At 35.9% G+C, this 19,063-nt stretch overlaps 6 protein-coding genes across 6 annotated transcripts; 4 read left to right on the top strand and 2 right to left on the bottom strand.

The window, feature by feature from the left end:
- Positions 1-1,486: 1,486 nt before the first annotated feature.
- Positions 1,487-2,176, top strand: LOC128921676 (forkhead box protein I1-like). Its single transcript, XM_054229839.1, has one exon. The coding sequence runs from the start codon at positions 1,487-1,489 to the stop codon at positions 2,174-2,176; it is 690 nt and encodes a 229-aa protein (XP_054085814.1).
- Positions 2,177-5,010: 2,834 nt separating this feature from the next.
- On the bottom strand, positions 5,011-5,724 carry LOC128921675 (forkhead box protein I3-like). The gene has a single exon (XM_054229838.1). The coding sequence runs from the start codon at positions 5,722-5,724 to the stop codon at positions 5,011-5,013; it is 714 nt and encodes a 237-aa protein (XP_054085813.1).
- A 1,551-nt stretch (positions 5,725-7,275) lies between these two features.
- LOC128921674 (forkhead box protein I1-like) lies at positions 7,276-7,989 on the top strand. The gene has a single exon (XM_054229837.1). The coding sequence runs from the start codon at positions 7,276-7,278 to the stop codon at positions 7,987-7,989; it is 714 nt and encodes a 237-aa protein (XP_054085812.1).
- Positions 7,990-10,117: 2,128 nt separating this feature from the next.
- LOC128921673 (forkhead box protein A2-like) lies at positions 10,118-10,813 on the bottom strand. Its single transcript, XM_054229836.1, has one exon. It carries the CDS (start codon positions 10,811-10,813, stop codon positions 10,118-10,120), a length of 696 nt encoding a protein of 231 aa, XP_054085811.1.
- Positions 10,814-14,003: 3,190 nt separating this feature from the next.
- LOC128921672 (forkhead box protein D1-like) lies at positions 14,004-14,717 on the top strand. The gene has a single exon (XM_054229835.1). It carries the CDS (start codon positions 14,004-14,006, stop codon positions 14,715-14,717), a length of 714 nt encoding a protein of 237 aa, XP_054085810.1.
- Positions 14,718-17,178: 2,461 nt separating this feature from the next.
- On the top strand, positions 17,179-17,868 carry LOC128921671 (forkhead box protein I1-like). Its single transcript, XM_054229834.1, has one exon. It carries the CDS (start codon positions 17,179-17,181, stop codon positions 17,866-17,868), a length of 690 nt encoding a protein of 229 aa, XP_054085809.1.
- The last annotated feature ends 1,195 nt before the right edge of the window (positions 17,869-19,063 follow it).

Genomic DNA, 19,063 nt, shown 5'->3' with positions numbered 1-19,063 from the left:
ATTCTTACTGATCTAATTTTGTATTGCATTCAACGTCAGTTTGCCTTCAGGACTGCTTCGGATCGCCATGCTCATCAACGCACTATACGTCAAGTTCGGTCGCCTTCTATGATTCTCATCGTTCGACAACATGGAACTATTGGGCGATAAAGACCCGTCGGATGGTGGTGGTGTCAGCGCTGGGTTGGTGCCATCAGGACCTGCCAACAAATTTCGGATGGAGAAGCTTGAATCCAGATGATAGGCCATTGTAAACAACTGTTTAGAATATGAAGTTTATTCGAAGTAAAGTAGAATTTCAAGTGATATTCTGTACAGATGTCTAAAAATGACTGACTGGCTATGAACAATTTCGTATTTATATGCTAGAAACCATATCTGTGATTCAAGAGTATGGTGGAGTTAAAGTAATGTGAAAAGCGTTTTCTTAAAATCAAGGTTAGAAAAAAGGATTATAGCAGTCAGAACCGAAATAAAGAAACTTAAAAAACTATTGTTCTTAAGACAATTAAGACAAGAACAATGGAGTTTGAAAACGGTTAAAGAGAGACAGAAATTTGAACAGTCATTTCAGGTAGAAAAGTGACACTTAGTAATATGCTGTAATGCAGGATAGGCAGGTAGGTGAGTGACGCTTACATAAGGCTGGTGGATGATCGGGATAATTAGGGTATTCTACGAAGGGTTTGAGTAAGTCAAAAAAAGTTTAAATAGTGGCCATGAAGGAAGCTTAAGATAGTTTTATACATTATATCACTTTGGAGTTGTAGATTTTCAAGGAACACTACATGTGTCTCTTCTTCTCAACTCATAATCCACCTCAAGTACTGTGTTTATGCTGGGCAAAGTTATTTCCATACTCTGTATTTTCTTTAGTGTTGTATTCTATCAAACTAGTGCCTTTGTCCTTAAGTATCTCACTGGTTTTTATAAAGAGAAAACACAAACTTAATTAAACTCAAATAATTATTAAACTTTTAAATATATATATATATTTATAAAAAATTTTGTACAGGACGTATTTCTGAATATTTTCGAACATCCTCTATATCAATGTAAGCTTCATTTTTTTGCTGTCTGTTCTGTAGAGCGGTTAAAGGAAGCAGCTACTACTATTATTCGACTTTGCTAAGCGTCTATTTTCTACCTGCGTCTACATTTGCTTTTGTAACGACTTTTCACACCAGCCGTTTTTACGCTCCATTATTCCTGTATTACTTGACAAAAGATCAATTGATTTTGTCATATATCAATTACTTCAACTATAATACCCTTTCCAGACCTTGATTTTATGATCACACTTTTGACATAAGTTTAACTTAACCAAAATGCTTTCAACCATCCATGACTTTCAGAGTATAAATGCGAGAAATTTTAAAGCAAAAGCCATCAGTCAGCAAATCACTTCCGTCCAGAAGATCACGAGTGAATTTTACTATCTTCCTAAACTCTTCAATCTAAAGAAACTAAATACAAACTTAATATTATGGCTCCACATTTGGAATCCAGCTTTTCCATTCGTAATCTTTTGGCAAATGCAGATGGTACAAATCCAGCCCTGACACCACCTCCATCCGATAACGAAGAGAATCATGAAATTATTCCGAACTTCACGTATAGCGCGTTGGTGGCTATGGCTATTCGAAGCAGTCCTGAAGGCAAACTGACGTTGAACGCAATACAAAGTTGGATCAGTGAGAACTTTCCGTTTTACCGCAAGGAGGAGCAGGGCTGGCAAAACCAAATTAGGCAGACTCTTAGCACGAACTTGTGTTTCCACAAAATTCCACGACCTATAGGCGACACGGGTCGTGGAAACTACTGGGTCATGAGCCCGGAAGTGGGAGCGCTTCGTACTCAGCAACCATTTGGTGGTAGAAGTGAGGCAGTACCTATGGTGATGGTGAGTGGAGTAGCGCATCCTCAGGTTCCCAATGCGGTGTACTTTCCTACGCCCCGCGAAGTACAGGGAGCTCAGCAAACCATGTGGGCGCAGGCGGTACAGCAGCAGCATGCTTGGTATCAATACCACCTCCAACAGACGCAACTGCTACAGCAACAACTTGTAGTTCTGCAACAACAACAGGTGCAGCAGCGGTATCAGGAAGCATATCAAAAGCTTGCTTTCCATCAACAGCAAATAGCGTTTCTAATGGCCCAGCAAGGACCAGTTTAAGTGGTATTATTACTATTGGGAGATATTGCGGTAGCGGAGAAATGATTTTATGTGATGTAGTTTGAGGATAGTTGAACATATATGTAAAGTATTATTTAATTTACAAATTAGAAATAGTATATTAAAATGAAAAATAAATTTATTTATTTAATTTACAAAAATATAAGTGACGTATATTCTGTCAGCACATTTCGCTTTTCGCTTTCATTATTTCTCAAGAGGTCTCTCTTCTCCTTGGTAATTTTATGGTGAAAAATGATGCTTGGGGCATTGATTAGCGAAGTTATATATATTTGCTACAGTTGTACCGAACTTTCAGTTCTCTTAAACGTAGACCAAATATCCTGTTTGGACTATGAGAAAGGCGCGGTTAGGTCTACAGGGTTTTTATATTTGTAATTTGTAGGCAACATTGGTTGAAAGTAGCAAAAAAAGCTCCTCTTGTCGTAAATATCGAGTTAAGAACACACACTTACACTCGTCATTATATATATGTATATTTGATTATAAAATTAACTTAAGATAAAAACACACATATTGCAAATCTCAAACTGCAACTCATGCCACGGATGCACCATGTGGTATGAGCGACGTCAAAATATTGCTGAATTTTATTATACGGCGCTCAGGGACTAAGTTTGAAAAAACACAACTCAAAGCCTCAGTGTTGTAACTACTCTTCCTTGGTCCTCTACTCTTGTAAAATGGTTCTATTACACCGCAACTAATATGCCCAATCCATGTCAAGAATATTGAACACCATAGTAACTACGCGTGTATTGGACGTCATGTAATGACTTTCAATAATGAGGAATCGTGTTCTTTGGTGATAAGAAAAGTAGCTATGAGATAGGCTTGCGGTTCATAAGCCATAATCATAAGGTATTTGTATTTTATAAAATAACTTGTAATATATAGAAAAGCGGTTTGCTTTTGATAAAAGATATGGTAGACCAGTGCTCCAATGCTCCAATCGAATTTGCATTTCCCACACGGGCAGTACCAACATCTAGTAACTCAGAGCTCAAAGCCCAATAGTACTACCACCAATACAATAAACGTGGATTTGGGCCAACTTCCTTGATTATCTTCTTCTTCAATTTTTTTTATTCATATCCTTAAAGTCACTTCTCTGTTTCAAGCTAATGTCGAATATTTTGTCGGAAAATAAAGGCCTGAAAAAGGATTATAGCTTCGTAAATGATATAAAAGAAGTTAAATAGTCTATTGTTCTTAAATCAATTATGGTGAGAACAATGGAGTTTGAAAACAATAGAACATAGAAGGTCTGAGTTAAGCCATACATTACTTTGGAAAAAAGGTCATCTCAGGTAGAAAAGTGATGCGTAGCAATATGAGCTGATCTGCAGAACTTGCTGGTAAACGAGTGACACTGACTTGATAATGGGGATGTCAGGGGTAATTTAAGAATGGGCATTAAATTAAATTAATTCTTCATAAAAAATTTCAAAGACGTAAAATTAAACTTCGGGTAACATTAATATTTCTACAAACTTCTATTTTGAGCTAAATAAATAATATAATTGTCAAGCAAGAAAATTATTAACGATATCTCGACTTTCATATTCTAAAATCGACAACTTGATATATTGATAGCATAGACAATGAAATATATTTTTCTGAGGAACTGCTTTAGCTTTGCATTTGTCTTTTACCTGTGGCAAGAGCAGCATTTACGATTGAGACATATTGTTTAAAACTATTGTTGTGTGATCTATACTCTTAGCGGATTGTAGACTAAGGAAAAAAGACCCTTTGAGATTTAATGCCTCAAAAAACCTATAACTGTGTGACCTTGGGTATATAATATTTTGAAGCAATCCTTAAAATTGTTGCTGACCCTTACTATATGATCACACTTTCGAAAAAAGTTTGACTCAGTAAAACTCTTTATAACACCGATATGACGTTTGGAATATAAAAACAGCCATACGTTATTTCTTTTGCTTTGGTTCAGAATGCTATGGATTTACGAGAATGGCTCCATATTAAGGATCCAGTTTGTCCATTCGCAATGTACCTTTCTGTAACTTAAACATGATTTATTTCACTTTTGCAAGGTCTTCTGTTCTCAATTTTCGATCTTTTTAAGAGTAAATTGTGTCTTTAGTGATTTTGAAAAAAAAGCTTAGGTTAGCGATATCTGGTGGGGTGTCTTCGCAGAGGCCATTAGCAGTAGTCATAATTTAGGATATGAGCGCTTAACGCAAATTTCTAAAGCTTAGGTGGCCTCTTCTAGTCCATTATAGTGTTTTAAGGGTTTATAGCACCGCACAACAAGCGCACAAGAGATGATCGATCGTTTCCCTGGTGCCAGCTTTTGACATTTCCTCCAATATATTATGGTATATTCCCCTTTTATTTATGTTTTTTCTCTATATTGTAAAAATTATCGATTTGATTTATTTGCAATAACTTCATTTAGTTCCTCAGTCTATGTTCTAAGTAGGCTTCTTCTCTTTCATTTATATTCTTTAATAACTCTCTATTGCGGTGAATTCTTAAAGTAAAAAAAAAAAATAATTAAAAAATATTTTGTATAGAAGTTCGATTAATGGAAAGAAAATTTGTAAACAATTTGACTTCCATCGCCATTTCAAGCGTTCGATTTATGGAGATCTTCGAGTTATAGAAGTTCGACTGTATTTTTCAAAAAACATTCACGTTTCAAATTCACATTTTGCAGTTTATTATCTAAAATTTTTTTTATAATTAATATTACATAACTTAATCTATTTCTTTTTGGTATTAACATATCTTCAAATAATATGTGGGAATCTAATTCATTTTCCTGCATCTGCAGTAAAAACTACTTAAACTGGTCCTTGCTGGGCCATTAGAAACGCTATTTGCTGTTGGTGAAAGGCAAGCTTTTGATATGCTTCCTGGTAATGCTGCTGCATCTGTTGTTGTTGCAGAACTACAAGTTGTTGCTGTAGTAGTTGCGTCTGTTGCAGGTGGTACTGATACCAAGCATGCTGCTCATGTAGCGCCTGCATTAACTGGGTGTGATGAGCTCCTTGAACCTCGTGTGGCGTGGGGAAGTAAACCGCATTCGGAGCCTGAGGATGCGGTACACCATTTACCAATGCTCCTATCGCACTTCCATTTTCCACACCGACAGTACCAACAGCTGGTAATTCAGAACTCAACGCCCAATAGTTTCCACGCCCTGGGTCGTCCAAAGCACGTGGCACCTTAAGGAAGCATGAGTTCGTGCTTAGTGTCTGTCTGATCTGGCTCTGCCAGCCTTGCTCATCCTTTCGGTAAAAGGGAAAGTTATCACTGATCCAATTTTGTATTGCATTCAACGTCAGTTTGCCTTGAGGACTGCTTCGTATCGCCATTGTCACCAACGCACTATACGTCAAATTCGGTCGACTTCCATGATTCTCTTCATTCGACGATAAGGAAATGTTGGGAGATAAAGACCCATCGGATGGTGGTGGTGTTATCGCTGGGTTGGTGCCATCTGGGCCTGCCAACAAATTTCTAATGGAGAAGTTGGATTCCAGATTTTGGGCCATTGTGGATGATTGTTGAGAGTGTGAAGTTTGTACGAAGTAAAGTAGAATTTCAAGTGCTATTCTGTACGGATGTCTAAAAATGACTGATGACTTTCGCTCTGAACGATTTCGTATTTATATGCTTATGGTCACGTCTCTGCTCCAAAGAGTTTGATGATGTCAAACTAACGTTGAATGCGTTGTCAGAAAATCAAGGTTAGGAAAAAGGATTATAGCAGGCGAAAGTGATATAGAAGTTAAAAAGTCTATTGTTCTTAAGTCAATTATGGCGAGAACAATAGAGTTCTAAAACAATAGAACATAGAAGCTCTGAGATAATCTACACAGTACTCAGGAAAAAAAGGTAATCTCAGGTAGAAAAATGACGCGTAGCAATATCAGCTGTTCTGCATATGTGGCAGGTAAGAGAGTGACACTGGCTTGAACATAGGGGAAATTCACGTTAAGCTGAGAGTGTAAGAGAGGATCAAACTATAATAGCTTTAAAGGCTTAATTTTTCACAAAAAATGACAAAGACATAAAACGAAATAAAGGTTAAAATTCATACTTCAATGACTTTATATTTTGAGATGATATACGATTATTTTCCAAGAGAATTATTGATGCATATTTTCCCTTTCTGACCTTGAAGAGCATTTTACACGGCCACAAACTAATTTTTGGAATTTTCTCCAAGCGACTAGAAGACATGACATGGCTTCACCATCTCCATAAGATGTTTTGAAACAAAGAAAAACTGTACTTGCCACAAAGGTCAGTTTCAAAGTCCATGATCCTGCTTTCAACGATATGCATCGCTGTAACTTCATAGATTTTTTTAACCCATGATGCTAAGTCACGAAATAAAGATCATGAAAGAGAACAATTGTTCTCAAAGCTGGCAATTACGGCAAGAAGTCAACGCAGGAAAAAAATGTGATCAAGGTCAGCGAAGAATCTATTGTTCTTTAAGCCTCTAACTTTTTTAATGGTGAAGCGATGCAAGCAGGTATGAAACTGACACAACTGTTACATAAAGAAAGTCAAAGCTTACCGAAGCAGCTCAAGAGCTCAGGTAGCCGATAGATGCTTGCCATATCTGCATGTTCCATATAATCCTTTTCTGAAAAAAAAAACTGATCTCATTTTTTCGAACATATTTTCTTTAGTTATTTTAACAAAAGAACAAGAAGGACACTAGACATTTCTTATGAATGTCAGTTTTATCTCCTGTCCTTGGTTTAAATTCAAAATCACTATATTGCTGATATAATTACTGGTTTACCAGATTATAACCCTTGTCTTAGCCTTGATTTTATGATTTGGTTTTTGTATTTACTTGACTTTGAAACAAAAAACTCAATAACTCTCAACCAAAGTACATCGAATATTGAGTCACAGTGACTCCCTAACTTCGATCATATAAATACCCAAGATTCGAAAGGATTCTTCAGTAGACAGCATTTACATCTCATACAGCACACTGAAAAACAAGCTCACTTCTTCTGCACATACATCTTCAAGGGTCATACTTCGCTTCAAGTCCACAGTTCATCTACTAGTAAAGGAAAATGTCACCAATATTCGAGTCGAGCTTTTCCATACGCAGCATACTCTCAAACGACGAAGACAATAAGGAACTACCCTTACCGATGAAAACCGACATAAGACCGAATTACACCTACTCCGCGTTGGTGACGATGGCCATACGGAGCAGCCCGGAGCAGAAACTAACATTGAGTTGCATCCAACAATGGATCATGGACAATTTTCCGTACTATCGAAAAGATCAACGCGGCTGGCAGTGCCAGATTCGTCATACGCTCACAACGAATTCCTGTTTCATGAAGATACCACGTCCGCCAAGCGATCCGGGACGCGGAAATTACTGGACCGTGAACCCAGAAGTTGAGTCTATCAAGAAGAGTGCGTCACCTGGACAAGCACAAGTCGTCACAAACGCATTTGAATCCAAATATAACGTCAATCAAGCAATGGCGCAGGGGGTGCCACATCCACAAATGCCAACGGCTATATATTTTCCAACACCACAAGAAATTGAGCGGACACAACAAATGATGATGAAACATGCGCTGCAAGAACAGCACGAATGGTTCTTGCATCACCAGCAACAAACGAAACTGTTGCAACAACAATTGGTCACTCTACAACAACAGCAATATCAGCAACAGTGTGAAGAGATCTATAAGAAGATGACATTCCATCAACAACAGTGCGCTTTTTTGTCTGCCACACAGTACCCCATGTCTGAACCGAATTCGTGAGATGTACTAGTAGTTAAGCAAAATATTGTAGATCAATTCAATCTGTAAGTGATTCATACGTCACTATTTATATTATAAATTTTGCATTTTTAAATAAATTATCATTTGCTGGATTCAAACTGGTGCTTGTTTCAATTAAAAGAGGCATGTCTTAAATGGTTTAAAAATTTTTTAGTGAACTAATTTTTCTGTATCCGGGGAATCTGATCCTATGCGAATGACGTCATCTAGTTGCCATTAAATCTACAATTATCCATAGCAGTACAGTTCGAATATTTTGAAAATTGTAAAACTAAGCATCTTTTAGAAGCCTATTAGCTTCAGTTCCGCTATTTGAGTTTCTTCGACTTAATATAAAATAAATCCGTCAACAATAAATCTAGTTTAATGCCAGACGGTTCGAAGACATTCAGTACTATAGGGACAAATCATTATTTTTGGTGTCAAACGAATCACTTAGGCAAGTCCAATCCTATTGCCCATAAATCCTGGATTTAATCAATTTATAATTTAGACATAAACAAAGGATTCAAAAATTCGCGACAAACTTTGAACGGCCACACAACACGCTTGGTGGAGCTATTAGTTTGATCCCTCCTTACATATATTGATCGCTCCTGTTTTTATATTTATTACATTAAGTCTATTTTTTGATATTTTACTATTTTAAAAAATTATTATATGTCTGGACCTGATAATTAAGACCAATACTCCTTCATGTGTTTTCGATGAGAATTCAATTACTTTAAATACCGGCAAGTAGATCTTTAAAAAAGATTTTATTTCTCCAAAATTCTCACAAATATTGTTTAAGAAATATTTTCAATCAAGTTAAAAATCGCAACATTCCTCTTGAGTAACCCTTTATGTACATATATTGAATAAATGGAGGCTAACCATTTAAAATATGTAAAGTATATGGAGCCAGAGGAAGTATTGACCAGATTTTGCCAGATTTTCGGCACGGAGTAGCGCCGACATCTCTCTGTTGAAGTTCTTAATAATATCTCAGAAAGTTACCGATATTTGCACACACTAGAAATGCAATATTTGTGCAAAGTTTTGTTTCGATTTCTTCACTGGTGCTTAATTTACATATTATATTTTAAAGTGAAGCAATCAAGAATTCAAAATTTTGTTATATGGAAAGCATAGTGGTTGTTAAGCAGTCCTTCTATATAATATTTACCATAAAATTTTGGGTGTCTGGTGTTTATCTTTATTAAATTAAAACACGTTTAGTAGTTGTCTTGGTTATTCTCCGACTTCGTCAATATTCATGTTGCATATTGAATAACCTAATAATTAAATCCAGAAAGCTTAGTTGATATAACTTTTGCTATATATATATGCAAGAAACTAAATGGGGGCCCCGCCTACATTCCCAAAATAATTTCATCCAAATATACCCTTCTCCAGTGTTATCCTTTGCACCAAATTTTACTTCATAAATTTCTTTATGGCTTAATTATAGCTCTTTATAGGTCGCCATTTTGTCAACGTGGCAATAGGCCAATTTTGTTTTATGGTGTCAAGAAACACGTGTACCAAATTTCATTTAACTCTACTTGTGACCCTGATCACTTTGGTGTATATCACCCAATATATAACTCGTTTAGTTTTGGAACAACCGTCAGGTGAAGGAAAATATTAGACTATCTTTGCAACATTTTGCATGTTTATATTAATATTTATTCTTCCTTTTGTACAATTTTTTAAGATGTTGTCTTGAACATGATAGATTTTCATCGATAATAATCTGGACTGACCGATTGACAACAGATGGATGAATCAACAACATTACTTATTACTTAGTTACTTATTTTTTATATTTACCCATTCATATTCGTTTTTGTTAATATTCTTCTATTTCCTCTCTGATGCATATTTGCTTTCAAGGCATCTATTTCAATCAAGGCTTTCCTATTCCCGTTTCAAGAACATAAGGTTATTAATGGACAATTTCTTTTTTATTTTTCATCTATTTTTATTTAATTTTTTTTTAACCGAAAATATTTTCGATATCACAATACTGGCTTTCATAAGTCACTCTATCTTACCAACTAACGAATGTCTATATAAGATAATGTCATATATAGTGTGAACTACTTAATATAAATATAATATCTTATGTGGATATTTGCTGCGAAGTCAGAAACTCGACTTGTTGTTGATGGAACATTAGTTTCTGGTATACGTCCCGATAGTGCTGCTGAGCCTGTTGTTGTTGCAATATGAACAATTGTTGCCGCAATAGTTGCGTTTGTTGGAGGTGATACTGATAACAAGCATGCTGCTCATGTAGCGCCTGTACTAATTGAGTCTGATGGACTCCTTGTACCTCGTGGAGCATGGGGAAGTAAACCGCATTTGGAGCCTGAGGATGTGGTACACCATTTATCAATGCGATCGCACTTCCATTTGCCACACTGGCAGTACGAACTCCTGGTAATTCAGAATTCAACGCCCAATAGTTTCCACGTCCAGGGGCGTCCAACGCTCTTGGCACCTTAAGGAAGATTGAATTCGTGCTTAGCGTCTGCCGTATTTGATTCTGCCAGCCTTGCTCATCCTTTCGGTAAAAAGGAAATTTATCACTGATCCAACTTTGTATTGCATTTAACGTCAGTTTGCCTTTAGGACTACTTCGCATCGCCAGGGTGACCAACGCACTGTACGTCAAGTTCAGTCGACTTTCATGATTATCTTCATTCGACGATATCGAACTATTGGGCGATGAAGACCCATCGGATGGTGGTGGTGTCAGCGCTGGGCATGCCAACAAATTTCGGATGGAGAAGCTTGAATCCAGATGATGGGTCATTGTAAATAACTGTTTAGAATGTGAAGTTTATACGAAGTAAGTAGAATTTCAAGTGATATTCTGTGCGGATGTCTAAAAATGACTGATGACTTTCGCTGTGAACGTTTTCGTATTTATATGCTAAGAGTCACGTCTCTGCTCCAAAGAGTTTGATGATGTCAAACTAACGTCGAATGCGTTGTCAGAAAATCAAGGTTAGGAAAAAGGATTATAGCAACCGAAGTGAAAGTAAAAAGTCTATTTTTCTTAAGTCAATTATGGCGAGAACAATAGAGTTCTAAAACAATAGAACATAGAAGTTCTGAGTTAAGCCATACATTACTCTAGAAAAAGGTCATCTCATGTAGAAAAACAACGCGTAGCTAAATCAGCTGTTCTCCAGATCAGGTAAGATAGTGACACTTGACACATTAGGAATGTTATAGTGCTATAAAAGCTTTTAAACTTAATTCTTCACAAATAATTTCAATGACTTTATATTTTGAGATGATATAAGATTACTAGCTAAGAGAATTATTGATTCATATTTTCACTTTCCTTTTCTAAAATTTTAATCAAAACTAAAATACTTGTTCAATACATTGTTTCAAAAGCTTTAACATTTTTCATATGTTCCTATACCCTAATATCATGTCAGTGTTACAAGGAGTTTGATTAAGTTTAACTAATATCAAATGCTAAGCGAAATCAGTTCGATATAAAAATGTCCTGAATTGTCTGGGTTTCCCAACTCTCTTGTCTACTCGAAGGAACGATAGAAGAAGTTTGTGGCTTTTAAAGAGGGACAACATAGGTGATTAAGTATAAAATTGTGCCTGGCTTTCAGCTTATGATGTAAAATTTACCCAAATTCAGAATTAAAATTTAATTGCCGTCAAATATCTTCTCACGCAGATATTTTTTCTGCGGGACTTTTTTTCTCAAATTTGTTGAAGGAAATACTTTCAAGTAAATGTTTTGATGATTAAACGTCGTACTAAGGGAATAGTTTAGGAAGTTTGGTGGCTTCGAAAATTAAAACAAAATAATTTTGTAAAAGCTTTAAATATAGAAAGATACCAGAACAAAATAAAAACGGTGAGCTTACCAACCGCACTCATCACTCACTCACACACTACATCGGTGTTCGCTTGTAAATTGAACTAAACGGGTTTAAATTTTGCCGCCACCTGATTTTGTCCGCTTTTTCGTGCATATTTTCACATTTCTTTTGCGGTATGTTGTTGGCTAACACAGGTGATTTCCCACATTTAGTTGAGAGTATGCAGACATAGAGAACTTCTTTGAGGTTACTCCTACGCTATGGGTAGCAATGATGAAAAATACCTAAAGAAAAGTTTATTTTCATCATCGGTCATCAATATTGAAGAAACACATTCAAATTATTATTAAATTTTTTTTTAGGAATCAACCAAGTATGACAAATATATATATCCACCGAAAATCTAAAGATACCATATTTAAATAGAAAGACATATTTTAGAAGTGTTATAAAATTTGAACATTTATAATTCTGAGTGAGGAATGTTATTTACGTTGTTATAGAAATAAAATTCGACAGCGATATTTATCACAAATTAACGGAAAAAATATTGCCTCATTGTATTAATAAAAATAATATTTCTTATTTATAACTCAAAATTTGTAAGCGAGATGATCGATGGAAATTTTGATTTGGTGAAAATTTGATGTAATATATTTATCTTCTTATCTTCCTTTGTCTTTTTTCGAAAAATAATTTCACCTTATCAATTTCAATGAGCATGCGGAGCTTTTTGGAGCGAACAACGTACCAGAACGCACCTTTGAATATACATATTTCCGACTTCTGTTGCTTTAACAAATATAACAAATAAAAGAAGTTTTTATAGTCTTTGCTTTCAAATGAGCTTTGGATTTATCTACTTTATACAAATACATTAATTTAATATTTGAATTATTTTATTTTCTTTTAAAAACTATATACAGCTTATATAGCAGGTGACATTGGTACCGAGCATTTTTCCTGTAGTGCCTGAACCAACATGGTCAAGAAAATACACGGCATTGGGCATCTGAGGATGCGGTACACCACTCACAATCGCCCCAAGCACTGTTGCCCTGCTAGCAGCAACCGGATTTTGAGCATTAATTATTCCCACTTTCGAGCTCATGGCCCAAGAGTTTCCCTGACCCGAATCTCCCATAGCAAGTGGAATTTTTGGAAAGCAGACCTGCTCATCCTTCCTTCCATAGTTTTCAGCATTTGATAGGAATGACGCTTTAATGACATTGCGGATCTTCATGATCTTTTCCGTTTTGTAAATATTCAAGGTAAGCAAAGTAAGCTTTATAATAATATATAGTTCTCAAGCATACATTGTGTACCACAATTTTCAATTATATAAGAGAGAATAAAGCTAAATTTAAAATCTAAATATAAATGACACTTTTAAAATCTAATATAGCGTTTGAGCTGATATGTGTTTATGAAACAAGCAACACTTTACTCTGTTCAAGGAAGCGGTCGTCACTTTTATTTCAACTCACATGTGTTTTCCCTTTATAATATTTGATAGAACACAAAACTTCAGAAATTACAGAGCTTTTTTATACTTTACTCCATACTTTTGGCGGATCATTGGTTAAAACCAAAAGACACATGGCCTATATTACAGAAAATTAACAACAACAATATGGTATAACTTTTGGAGACTACAACTTTTAGTTTATGAAACCCTACTCAATCCCTTTGTAGCACACCTACATATTCCCGAACATCCCCTATGTTCAAGTGTCACTCTCTTACCTGCCAGTTCTGCCAGAACAGCTGATATTGCTACGCACCACTTTTCTACCTGAGATGATCCCTTTTTCCCGAGTAATGTATGATATAACTCAGAGCTTCTATGTTCTATTGTTTTAGAACTCTATTGTTCTCGCCATAATTGACTTAAGAAAAATAGACTTTTTAACTTCTATATCACTTTCGACTGCTATAATCCTCTTTTCCGACCTTGATTTTTTGACATGGCATTCGACGTTAGTTTGATGTCATCAAACTCTTTGGAGAAGAGACGTGACTTTTAGCATATAAATACGAAATCGTTCAGAGCGAAATTCATCAGTCATTTTTAGACATCCGTACAGAATATCACTTGAAATATTACTTTACTTCGTATACACTGCTCACTCTAACCAGTCATCCACAATGGCCCAACATCTGAATTCCAACTTCTCCATCCGAAATTTATTGGCAGGCGCAGATGGCGCCAACCCAGCGATAACACCACCACCATCCGATGGGTCTTTATCTCCCAACATTTCCTTGTCGTCGAATGAAGAGAATCATGGAAGTCGACCGAACTTGACGTATAGTGCGTTGGTGACAATGGCGATACGAAGCAGCACTGAAGGCAAACTGACGTTGAATGCAATACAAAGTTGGATCAGTGAGAACTTTCCCTTTTACCGAAAGGATGAGCAAGGTTGGCAGAACCAAATACGGCAGACGCTAAGCACAAACTCATGTTTCCTTAAGATACCACGTGCTTTGGATGATCCTGGTCGTGGAAACTATTGGGGCATGAGTCCAGAATTAGCGGCTGTTGGTTCAGTTAGTGTGGGTAACGGAACTTCTCTTGGTGCCTTAGTCAACGGTGTAGCACACCCCACAGCCCCAAACGCGGTATATTTCCCCACACCACAAGAAATAGGGGAAACTCAGCGAGCAATGCTGATGCAGGCGATGCAGGAACAGCAAGCATGGTTTTCGTTCCACCAACAACAGGCGCATATATTACAGCAACAATGGGTACAACTGCAGCAGCAACAACTTCAGCACCAATATACTGATATTTACCAAAGACTTGTCTTCCACCAACAGCAGATGGCGTATTTTACAGGACAGCAAGTTCTTTCCTAATTTTAACTTGTTATTAAATAGTATGTGATTAGTTGTGTTATTATAATATCTATAGTAGTGTTAAAAGATAATAAAATATGAAAAATTAAAATTGAAAAATTCCGAATTTTCAGTCATGTGGAAAGGAATGAGGCTTATAAAGCTTGGCTTAGTGTATTGGTCGGCTACGTGTAGGTAATGTTGCTGTGATTTCTCTAAATCCTTGAAAGTCTTCGCCCATAATCATAATCCATAACTTGGAAAAACTTCCGTGGAAATTGAGAATAAAATCGTCAATTTATACCATTCGTATGTATATCTCAAATTTTTTTTCGAAACGATTTTCTTCAGTCGATCTGCTTTCATCATCAATGCTTTTCTTACTTGATCTTCGAACTTCATTACTTCTTCACTTCCTTACTTCATTGGTTTTGACATATGCTTGAAAACAAATTTGCATTAGAGAGCATAAACCAAAGTATCTATAAATTAATGAATGGAGAAATAAGTATATAGAAATATAAAAAGATAGTTGATATCGAATTGTCAAGTTAACGCACACTAATGTCAAAATTATAGTCGTTTCGACACTTCTGTTTTCGGGTCTTTTAATCTTTATGCTTTTGTATATATTTCGCTTTCTGTTTTCGGAATATCTTTCTGGTCTCTTGTGGTCTGAACATTTTTTGGTAGTAATACTCGTGAAAGATTACGTCTATAGGCCTACCACACCACCAGTTTCAGTCGCCATTAAAGCCAAGAATTTGGGATGAGAGGTACGTGTGTAATATTGCTAACATCATATTTATGACAAAAGAAGATGTTTCATACTTCGAATTAATGTAGCCGCAATTGAAGACTTATCCAAGAAAAAACTCATCAAAAATACTGAAGATATTAAAACAAAGTCAAATTCTTATACAATAAATGTTGCCTATTATGATACGACAGCCCTTGAATTTCTTGATTTTCTGTGAATTTAAAGAAAGCACTTAAGTAAATATTCAGAATAGCCCAAAATAATCGTATAATTTAATAGAAATCCAAACTTTATTTGCTCTTCGAAATTCACAAAATAAGACCTTTCTGAAGGAATCACCACAATTTAACGATTTGAAATTTTTATGTATCTCTAACATTCACTGAAATTACTCTCATAATTTACTAGATTGTTCTAAATAAAATACAATGGAACTTCCATAACTCGAACTAATTCGAAGATCTCCATAACTCGATCTACTGAGTCGGCAATAGCTTTTAGAAATCAAATTTAATACAAATTTCCCTCCATAAACTTTTCGACCAGGGCATAATACAAAATTTAAAATTATACTATTAAGGCAGAATTTTATAAAAGTTCCTCTATATCGTATGGAAACTAACAAAAATAGAATATTACACTCATAATGTGAAAAGCGTTTTCTTAAAATCAAGGTTAGAAAAAAGGATTATAGCAGTCAGAACCGAAATAAAGAAACTTAAATAACTATTGTTCTTAAGTCAATTAAGACAAGAACAATGGAGTTTGAAAACGGTTAAAGAGAGACAGAAATTTGAACAGTCATCTCAGGTAGAAAAGTGACACTTAGTAATATGCTGTAATGCAGGATAGGCAGGTAGGTGAGTGACGCTTACATAAGGCTGTTGGATGATCGGGATAATTAGGGTATTCTACGAAGGGTTTGAGTAAGTCAAAAAAAGTTTAAATAGTGGCCATGAAGGAAGCTTAAGATAGTTTTATACATTATATCACTTTGGAGTTGTAGATTTTCAAGGAACACTACATGTGTCTCTTCTTCTCAACTCATAATCCACCTCAAGTACGGTGTTTATGCTGGGCAAAGTTATTTCCATACTCTGTATTTTCTTTAGTGTTGTATTCTATCAAACTAGTGCTTTTGTCCTTAAGTATCTCACTGTTTTTTATAAAGAGAAACCACAAACTTAATTAAACTCAAATAATTATTAAACTTTTAAATATATATATATATTTATAAAAAATTTTGTATGGGACGTATTTCTGAATATTTTCGAACATCCTCTATATCAATGTAAGCTTCATTTTTTAGCTGTCTGTTCTGTAGAGCGGTTAAAGGAAGCAGCTACTACTATTATTCGACTTTGCTAAGCGTCTATTTTCTACCTGCGTCTACATTTGCTTTTGTAACGACTTTTCACAGCAGCCGTTTTTAAGCTCCATTATTCCTGTATTACTTGACAAAAGATCGATTGATTTTGTCATATATCAATTACTTCAACTATAATACCCTTTCCAGACCTTGATTTTATGACCACACTTTTGACATAAGTTTAACTTAACCAAAATGCTGTCAACCATCCATGACTTTCAGAGTATAAATGCGAGAAATTTTAAAGCAAAAGACATCAGTCAGCAAATCACTTCCGTCCAGAAGATCACGAGTGAATTTTACTATCTTCCTAAACTCTTCAATCTAAAGAAACTAAATACAAACTTAATATTATGGCTCCATATTTGGAATCCAGCTTTTCCATTCGTAATCTTTTGGCAAATGCAGATGGTACAAATCCAGCCCTGGCACCACCTCCATCTGATAACGAAGAGAATCATGAAATTAGGCCGAACTTCACGTATAGCGCGTTGGTGGCTATGGCAATTCGAAGCAGTCCTGAAGGCAAACTGACATTGAATTCTATACAAACTTGGATCAGTGAGAACTTTCCGTTTTACCGCAAGGAGGAGCAGGGCGGGCAAAACCAAATTAGGCAGACTCTTAGCACGAACTCGTGTTTCCACAAAATTCCACGACCTATAGGCGACACGGGTCGTGGAAACTACTGGGTCATGAGCCCGGAAGTGGGAGCGCTTCGTACTCAGCAACCATTTGGTGGTAGAAGTGAGGCAGTACCTATGGCGATGGTGAGTGGAGTAGCGCATCCTCAGGTCCCCAATGCGGTGTACTTTCCTACGCCCCGCGAAGTACAGGGAGCTCAGCAAACCATGTGGGCGCAGGCGGTACAGCAGCAGCATGCTTGGTATCAATACCACCTCCAACAGACGCAACTGCTACAGCAACAACTTGTAGTTCTGCAACAACAACAGGTGCAGCAGCGGTATCAGGAAGCATATCAAAAGCTTGCTTTCCATCAACAACAAATAGCGTTTCTAACGGCCCCGCAAACACCAGTTTAAGTGGTATTATTACTCTTGGGAGATATTCCGGTAGAGGATAACTGATTTTATGTGATGTAATTAGAGAATAGTTGAACATATATGTAAAGTATTATTTAATTTACAAATTAGAAATAGTATATTAAAATGAAAAATAAATTTATTTACTTAATTTACAAAAATATAAGTGACGTATATTCTGTCAGCAGATTTCGCTTTTCGCTTTCATTATTTCTCAAGAGGTCTCTCTTGTCCTTGGTATTTTTATGGTGAAAAATGATGCTTGGGGCATTGATTAGCGAAGTTATATATATTTGCTACAGTTGTACCGAACTTTCAGTTCTCTTAAACGTAGACCAAATATCCTGTTTGGACTATGAGAAAGGCGCGGTTAAGTCTACAGGGTTTTTATATTTGTAATTTGTAGTCAACATTGGTTGAAAGTAGCAAAAAAAGCTCCTCTTGTCGTAAATATCGAGTTAAGAACACACACTTACACTCGTCATTATATATATGTATATTTGATTATAAAATTAACTTAAGATAAAAACACACATACTGCAAATCTCAAACTGCAACTCATGCCGCGGGTGCACCATGTGGTATTAGCGACGTCAACATATTGCTGAACTTTATTATACGGCGCTCAGGGACTAAGTTTGAAAAACACAACTCAAAGCCTCAGTGTTGTAACTACTCTTCCTTGGTCCTCTACTCTTGCAAAATGGTTCTATTACACCGCAACCTGAACACCATAGTAACTACGCGTGTATTGAAGGTCATGTAATGACTTTCAATAATGAGGAATCGTGTTCTTTGGTGATAAGAAAAGTAGCTATGAGATAGGCCTGCGGTTCATAAGCCATAATCATAAGGTATTTGTATTTTATAAAATAACTTGTAATATATAGAAAAGCGGTTTGCTTTTGATAAAAGATGTAGTAGACCAGTGCTCCAATGCTCCAATCGAATTTGCATTTCCCACACGGGCAGTACCAACATCTAGTAACTCAGAGCTCAAAGCCCAATAGTACTACCACCAATACAATAAACGTGGATTTGGGCCAACTTCCTTGATTATCTTCTTCTTCAATTTTTTTTATTCATATCCTTAAAGTCACTTCTCTGTTTCAAGCTAATGTCGAAAATTTTGTCGGAAAATCAAGGCCTGAAAAAGTATTATAGCTTCGTAAATAATATAAAAGAAGTTAAAAAG

The sequence above is a fragment of the Zeugodacus cucurbitae genome, chromosome 4 (assembly GCF_028554725.1).
Source record: "Zeugodacus cucurbitae isolate PBARC_wt_2022May chromosome 4, idZeuCucr1.2, whole genome shotgun sequence".
Classification (NCBI taxonomy): Eukaryota; Metazoa; Arthropoda; class Insecta; order Diptera; family Tephritidae; genus Zeugodacus; species Zeugodacus cucurbitae.
This window is presented reverse-complemented; position numbering and strand designations above follow the sequence as displayed.

Coding starts and splice junctions, on each gene's coding strand:
- LOC128921674 (XM_054229837.1), top strand. CDS start 7,276: ATGTCACCAATATTCGAGTCGAGCTTTTCCATACGCAGCATACTCTCA.
- LOC128921672 (XM_054229835.1), top strand. CDS start 14,004: ATGGCCCAACATCTGAATTCCAACTTCTCCATCCGAAATTTATTGGCA.
- LOC128921671 (XM_054229834.1), top strand. CDS start 17,179: ATGGCTCCATATTTGGAATCCAGCTTTTCCATTCGTAATCTTTTGGCA.
- LOC128921673 (XM_054229836.1), bottom strand. CDS start 10,813: ATGACCCATCATCTGGATTCAAGCTTCTCCATCCGAAATTTGTTGGCA.
- LOC128921675 (XM_054229838.1), bottom strand. CDS start 5,724: ATGGCCCAAAATCTGGAATCCAACTTCTCCATTAGAAATTTGTTGGCA.
- LOC128921676 (XM_054229839.1), top strand. CDS start 1,487: ATGGCTCCACATTTGGAATCCAGCTTTTCCATTCGTAATCTTTTGGCA.